The sequence below is a fragment of the Ceratotherium simum genome, chromosome 2 (genome assembly GCF_057802395.1).
Source record: "Ceratotherium simum simum isolate JZ-2026a chromosome 2, ASM5780239v1, whole genome shotgun sequence".
NCBI classification, from domain to species: domain Eukaryota; kingdom Metazoa; phylum Chordata; class Mammalia; order Perissodactyla; family Rhinocerotidae; genus Ceratotherium; species Ceratotherium simum.
In genome coordinates, this window is record NC_141901.1 from 76,554,214 (window position 1) to 76,561,857 (window position 7,644).

The window sequence follows — 7,644 nt, forward strand, 5'->3', positions numbered from 1 at the left end:
CCTAAATTGCATGCGATTTAATTAATTTTTGAGATCCTGGGGTTTTTTTTTCCTAGCTAATAGTTCACATGCTCCTGTGCTGTCATTGTGCTTGAGTGGGCAGACTTCAAAGTGATATTAAATAACCAACTATTAGATTTACCTAGCACGTCCTATTGGAAAAGTGCCATTTAATTACCTAGCCTGTTCAATTAAAGGGACAGCATTCTCTGAATATAGCAGCTTGCTGTTGATTACCAGGGAAATGAACTCGCTGTCTGGCGGCGCCTCCATTCCTAACGCTACCACCTCCCCAAACACACCCCCGCCACCAGCCACCCCCGATGCCCCCGCCCCGGGCCCCCACGCCCGGCCGCGCCGCGCTCACTGCGGCTGCGGGCGCCACGTGAACCGCCCGAGCGGAGCCCCGGGAAAGAAAGCGCGACCCGCTCGCCCGGCTCCCGCCCAGCGCTCGCCCCCTCGCGGGCTCCGGGCCGCCGGCCGGCTGGGCGCCTTGACTGCGGCCTCGGGCGGCGCCGGCCCCCGGCCCGGCCCGGCCCCGGCCCCGGCCCGGCGAGCGAGAAGGGGCTCGCGGAGGACCGCCAGCTTCCGGCGGGTCTCCTCGCCCTCCCCGGTCCTGGAGCCCCACCCGTCGGTCCCCGAACTTCCTCCTCTCGCTACACTTTCCGCACTAGTCTTCGGTGGAGGTGGGGGTGGAGGAAGAAGGGTTGGAGGAAAGAGAAACAGAGTTTCTGAAGCTACTTGGTGGATCCTGGGTTGAGCTGGGGGGTCGGGAAATGGGGGAGCGGGGGGCAATTCCAAGGTTCGCCGACTTTTGTAAAGGGGGGGGCAGGCAGGCGTTGGCCCCTTTAAGATCCACCCTCCCCCTCCACTCCACCCCCCCCCCGGTCTTTCCCTCCCTCTCTTAGAGGCCAATTTTGTTAATTAAATGTTTTGTTTGCGACGCAGCTCTCATTCATTGCGGACACGTCATTCGGAGCAGATCTAAGCCAGAGACCAGATCTCATTAGATAAAGCCCATCAGAACTAAGAAAATGGAGGAGCCGCTAATTAAAGCTTTTAATTGTGCGGATTCGCTGCAGCAAGGCAGCGGCTTTATCTGAAATCTTGGAGGGAGAGGAGGTAGAAGCCCAGCTCTGCCCAATCGACACTTGGTCGCGCAGGGGGAAGGGACTGGGGAAAGGCAGCACTCCCCCCATCTCCCCCACCCCTCCCCCGCGAGGCCTCTCCCAGCTCTCCCGCAGCTTTTCAGCAAGATCTTGGTTGTTTTCGAAAAACCACAACCTCAAAGTCAGACAGTTTAAAAGCCCCTTAATAAATCGCTCTGCGGTCCCAGCCAGGCCGAAGAGCCGAAGGGTCCCCTTCACCTGGCGGCCGGCGAGCAGACTACTCCACTCTTCAGTGGCGGTCCCTGCAGAATTGAAAGCTCCTCCAACAAGTGGGCTTGAGGGAGACTGGGGAGGGGGTAGCTGAGAGGAAAAGGAACGCGCACTAGCTCCCCACCTTCCCACCCTTTTGGCATCTTGAGGGGCAGAGGGAGGGAACACTGAAAGAAGACTTCCAAGATCCCTTAAACTGGCTGGGGGGGGGGGGGGGTCTCAGCTGCTGCTGAGTCCTGAGCAGTGTGAGGCCATCAATTTGGTACTGAGCTAGAACTCATCCTTCCAGGACAGACCTAAGGTTCCCAGAGTAGTATCTAGTTCAAGAGCGAGCCTGGCTGCAGTTTTCAAATCAGAGAAAAAAAGAAAGGAAGTGAGAATATGAACCCAATTAATTAAGGCTCAGGGCTGGGCACAAATCCTCCACTGCTCCATTAAGCCACAAGAAAACACCAAAGGGGCATTTATATTTGGCCCCAAGAATAGTGAAAGCAATGGAGGCAATTCCCAAGAAGCCACTTGCCTAAATTTGTCCCGAGGGAATGGTAGTGGACCCATCTTCTTTTTAATTAGTGGTCATCAGAAGTGAAGGTTTTTTTGAAGGCACTTGGAAGAGATGAATCTGTACCACTCACAGCATCTGAACAGCACCGTCAATTTTTCTACTTTAAACCACCCTGTTTTCTTACCACAGTTTTGCTCTCTATTTAATTACAATACTGTCAAAGCTCATGGCATTGCTTGGAAGGAAGACCAGAATGCATTACACCCATGCTCCTGATTTTCCAACATTTACTTCTAAAAGGACACTTAGTGAAATTAATGCTGCCATCCTAATTTAAAAATAAAAGCTCTCTCCCTTCCTATATTTCTTTTCCTTGGCTGAGCGAGGATGCCAGCAGAGTGGACATAGGTTGCATTATCGGAATCACCAAATGTCATTTTACTCCATCATTTTACACTAATGATATCACTGGAGTAAACATACCCATACTCAGCTCTGAACCGTATTGAGATCTTTTGCAGTTTTAGTCGCAGAGTTGAGGGAATCACAATGGGGCTTTGGAACAAAATACCTCATCCACTCGCATTGAAGAAAGAGCAAAATTTCCTACTAATCACTATAAAGAAAACGGTTTAGGGCAGAAATTGAAATAGAATGCAATTCTTCTTAGAAGTGAGTGGTTCTCTAGTATCAACGGTGTGCGTGTGGGTTTTTTTTTTTTTTTAATTACTGGATGTTGAAACAGAACACCTCCTAGAAGCATTCATGTGCATCAGTCTATCAAACCATTTACTCAAATTAAATGTGTAATCCTTCAAATGCCTCCTTTCAAATTAATGAGTTTAAGTAGCTTGAGTTCACCTGAAAAGATCCTATAGGCACCTGACCTCCTGAATTCTTTCCATTAATTGCACTGAAACTTGGAAAAGACTGCTTACACGGGCATATGAATGTTCCTATACATTGCTTTAAAATGCAAGATTAGTATAATTCTATAGCCTCTTTTCCTAAATCTCTTTGGGGATCAAGAGTAGTGATACAAACGACAACAAAAAAACCAAAATCTGAACATTCCTCAATTGAAAAAACGGCAAATTCTATATCGCAAACCACACACTAACACTGAGCATTGCAAGGCTCCAAGTATTACCATTAAGTTCTTCTGTTTGGGGTTTTTTTTTTCTTTTTTTTTTTTTTTTTGCTATGAGAAGAATTACAAGTCTTTAAACGATGGGTAATCAGCATTTTTCACAAGGAACACAAAGAATGAGTCACAATCTTCCACTCAAAAAAACTTTAAAGGTGCTTATGTAAATATAATTAGCCATCACCATAGGCAAATCATTTCTCACTAACCACACTTATTTTTAAGTCAATATTTTGTCTCCGAGTTTCTATGTAGGTCCCTACCTAGCTTTAAAAAAGCACCTAACTCCCACTTGAAATGTTTATTTTTAGAGGAGGGTTCAGTCGGAGCTGACCACTTAAAATTTCGGTCCCAAGAGTGCTCAACCTCTGCACACCTAGTGGCCCAGTCCCATGAGATGGGCAGTTTCTACTTAGGATGGCATTTAATGTCATGAAAAATCAGAAGATGACCCCTTACATTCGGCCAACCAGAAGGTTTTTGAGGTGAAGGCTACAAATAGGTGCCGCGCTCCTTTCCTTAAAACCCTTGGTAACATTTGATCTTGCCATTGCTCTGCTCGCCCATCTCGGAGAAAGGCAGCCAAGTCTTACCTAATGTAGTCATTTCTGCAAAGGATCATGCCGCTCTTGGTGTAACAGGACGTGCCGATGTCGCCCAGCTGCGCCTGGCAGCAGGAGCACTTGAGGCACCGGCTGTGCCAGTAGCTGTCCATGGCATAGAGCAGAAAGCGGTCCGCAATCTTGCCCCCGCAGCCTGCGCACCGCTTCCAGGAGAGGGAGCCGGCCGTCACGGGGGGCGGCTGTGAGCTGCTGCCCGGATTCACCATGGTCTGCAGAGGGCGGGAAGGGGACAGGCAGAGAAAGACAAAACGGGCGATGCAAAAGTTAGTAATCGCCGCGCAGGAGAGCGAACCCGTTCCCAGAGCTGCTGGAGGGAAGCAGCAGGGCAAGGGCGGGAAGGAGGGTGAGGGGGAGAGGGAAGGAGGGAGGCTCGCCGGCAGCAGCCGCCTGTTTACTTTTCTCAAGCTTTGTTCTGGGGCCACGAGCTCCTCTCAACTTTCCAGCGCTCGCCGCCGCTGACAATTTCAGCTTGGGTACTGTCAAAACTCCGAGAGCAAGGCTCCGCGGCGCGCTCCACCCCTCGCGGCGCCTCCTCCCAGCCCCCGCCTCCGCCCACTGCCCCCTCCTCCCTCCTTCACCGCCCGCCTCCAGCAAATGAGGGTCAAACCCACCCACCGCCGCGCCCGGCCCCTCCCCGGCCCCCGCCAAGCCCCGAGCGCGAGCCGAAGGGAGTGGGGAGGCGGCCCCCGCCGGAGCCACGTTCCCTCCCGAGCTCTGCCTTGGGAAGTGCAGCTGCAGTTCACAAGTTGGGAATAGTTCGGTTTTCTGAAAGGGAAGGAGGGAGGAACCGGCAGAGGGGAGATGGAGAGCATGGTGGTGGGAGGGGAGGCGAGGGGATGGGAGGGGGGGGTGCGTTGTGTAAAGTTGCGAAACTGGTTTTTCGTATTTTAAACAGCACCTTTCACATGCCATTGTAGTGACCGCCATCTCCCATTATTGTTCCAAATCTCATTTCATTTTGAAGATCAATGAGTGTTTTCTCTGGGTTTTCAGGACACAGGCAAGAATAATAGATCATTGAACTTTAGGATGCCTGTTAACTTCCTATACAAACACTCTTCACTTTGGTCTCGCTAATCTGCCCTTGATCAGCAATTTAAATGCTAAAGCTTTGTTCCTCCAAAGGGGGGGGCGTTACAGATAATATGCGAGAAAGCACTATTAAAGGATGCACAAGTTATATTCGAGCCAGTCCTGCTGTCACCGAAAACTGCTTTTAAAAATTCCCCACTCTAATGAATGTCACGAGAGAAGCAACCGGGGTATAATATAGGAATCAATTTATAAAGCTTAGCCTAAACCGATTAATTTGTTGCCTCCAATCCTGAGTCCAATAAAGTCCTAGTGTTCCTCCAGTCACTTATTCTATAAAAAGATCAAGTTATTTACTGCCAATTAAGCAGCCTGTTTTGTCTTTGTCCTCTGTAAGCCGAGAGTGTGTGCTCCCCCCGAGGCTCCCGGCTATCTGCTCAAGACATTCAGCTGATACCTCAGAAGGGAGAAGGCGAACTTTGCCTGTCCCCGGCCCAACTTGGCTACTGCAAAAAAAAGAGGGGAAGGGAACGAAACAAGGACTCGGGTTCCTTAAACAGGCCGATTTTAAACACATTTCCTCCGAAAGAGTCCCGGAACGTGTGTCCAGTGACCGCACAATAAACCAGAATAAGAACTGCACCAATTAAGCTGTAACAAAACCCTGAGACTTTGGAAACAGGACCACTCTAAAACCCATTAGCATTGCATTTATCCGAATGCATCATACCTTTATGTAAATTGATTTATCTGATGCATTTACTCGAGGAATTGCTTTTTGTGACAATTTCAGCCCTAACCCAAATGAATCTGCATTTCCTGCCCTAGGTCTTTAAACTGTTTCCCCCAACGTTTTAATCGCTCCGAATTCCTTTTTAAAAGGGGAGAGGGAGGGAGGAGATTCCAAGCTCTTCCCCGCCCCCATCTTTGGTGAGAGGTAAATATATATGTATATTTTTTTGCAAGGGAAACATTACACTGAGAAAGCATCCAGTAACCCCATTAGCTAAAGCTCTTAAGGACAAGCAATACCTTAATGCTGATTAAATCTAAAAGAGATGAATCAAGAGGACTGACCAGAAACTGACTCCCCTGATAACTAAGGACGGGCCCTCATCAAGTTTCATTTAGAGTTGGAAAAAAAAGAAAGCTTTTAAGTTAAATAGGCTTATACTCTAGTAATTACATAGTCAAGCAATTTAGGTCCTGGGATAGTCAGTGAAATAGAAAGCAGAACTGGCAGCTAGAGGCAAAATCTGCCCCCCTTTAACAACGTCTCTGGTGTTTTTTAATGGAGACCGAGGGAGGGACAAACGTAGCGCTGGCAATTTGTAGTACAAAAATGGATGCTTAATTCATGTCTTGATTTTAATTAGGTGATTCACCGGATTTCTCCTGGATTGGAACAAAAGACTTATAAGCCAAGAGGAATTTTTTAAAAGAACCAGCAATACCGAATCCTGCTCACTTAGATCCTTTCTGCCACTGTTTCAAAAAATTGTGTTTACTAGAAGTGTGTGTGTGTGGGGGGGGGTCGTTGACTATTTTCCCCACACTACTTCTCATACTTACACCCTCATTTAAACACCCCCTGCCTTTCCTTTCGGGACTGAAAATATCCCCACCCCCACCCCCAAGGTCCCCACCAGCCCCGTCTCCAAGAAGAACCCTTTTGTAAGCAGGAACCGCTACAAAGCTGGCGGCCCGGGGCTGCCCTCCGTGCTAGCTCGCAGGCCGGCCTCGGTAGTTTCAGACTCGCGTATTATCTAAGCCGACGTATTGTTTACTTGCAATTTGGGACGGTCAAGGGAAGGGAGCCAAAGAAAACAGCCCCGGCCCAAATCGGCCCCCTCCACCCTCTCCCCCCTCCCTGCCCGCGGCTCCCCAGCCGTCCCCTTACCTGCTTTTCCCCTATATTGCAATATCGCAAGAGGCGGCGGCGGCGAAATGCGAGCGAAGCAGCTCGGCTTCCAAGGAAGGGGAGCCTTGGCTGGCAGAGCTGGAGGGGGGGGGTAGTTCTCGCAGAGGCAGGAAAGGGGAGGAGGGGGCTACGAGCTGCTTTTTTTTTTTTTTTTTAACGCGTTGCTCTGAGGCTAGGTTCGGGGGCCCCGCGTAAGTGGCAGGCGGCCGGGAGCAGAAGTGTCAGTTTCAGTCCTCGTCCTTCTCCTCCGCCTCCGGCTCCGCGCGAGCAGCTGCAGGAGCCCTCGGCCCGCGCGGCGCGGCTTCAGGCGCGGCGCAGCGGCAGCAACTGCTGCAATCGCTGCTGCAAGTTTGGCAATGTGGCTTCACTTTGTATATTCCCCCGCCCGGCGGCCCCCGCCCCCGCCCGCGCTCCTCCCGCTCCTCCTCCTCCTCCACCGCCTGCCTCCCTCCCGCGCGCTCGCTGGCTCGCTCCGGGCTGGCGGCGGCGGCCGCTCGGCCGAGCTTCCTGCACCTCCAGCCGGGGAGCCGCCGCAGAAACAACAGCCCCGGGAGCGGCGGCGGACGGGGCGGAGGCCGGGCCGGGCGCGCCCAGGAGTCGGGAGCTGCGGCCGGCCGGGGCCCGGCGCGCTGGAGGCGGCGCCGCTGCCGGGGCGGCTGCTGGGGCTGCTGCTGCCCGGCTCGGAGGCGGCGGCGCTGGCCTCTAGCCGGCTCGCTCGCTCCCGGCGCGGCTCTTACACATGTGTTACTGACAGAGCAGAATCCCAACTACTCCCCGGCTCTGCCGCCGACGTCAGCGACCCTCAGCCACTGGGCGGCCGGATTGTTCAGGCGGAATAATAAAACCTGCCAATCCGGGCAAGGACAAAGGGATGACTGAAACGAGACTCTGCGGGCGGGGGCGAGAGGGAGGCGGCGGAGCTGGCGGAGAAAGGAGAAGGCAAGGGCCGGAATCAGGTGGGGAGAAGTGACTGGGGCGCCGGGGACCCCGCCGAGGCTGCCCTCCGCGGCCCGGGATGGCAGGCGGGCGCGTGGGCT

At 52.2% G+C, this 7,644-nt stretch overlaps 1 protein-coding gene across 2 annotated transcripts in view; it reads right to left on the reverse strand.

Annotated features, from left to right (window-relative positions):
- Positions 1–7,275, reverse strand: part of LMO4 (LIM domain only 4) — a 17,024-nt gene extending 9,749 nt beyond the window's left edge. The window contains exons 1-2 of one of the 2 annotated variants that reach the window (XM_004442909.3): positions 6,587–7,275; positions 3,625–3,863 (exon numbers count right to left, since the gene is read on the reverse strand). In XM_004442909.3, the coding sequence (XP_004442966.1) occupies positions 3,625–3,860 (236 nt within the window). In that variant the 5' untranslated portion in view covers positions 3,861–3,863; positions 6,587–7,275. Of the gene's footprint in view, positions 1–3,624; positions 3,864–4,049; positions 4,075–6,586 lie in introns of those variants that run through there. The other variant, XM_004442910.3, reaches the window with a different exon arrangement.
- Between the last annotated feature and the right edge of the window lie 369 nt (positions 7,276–7,644).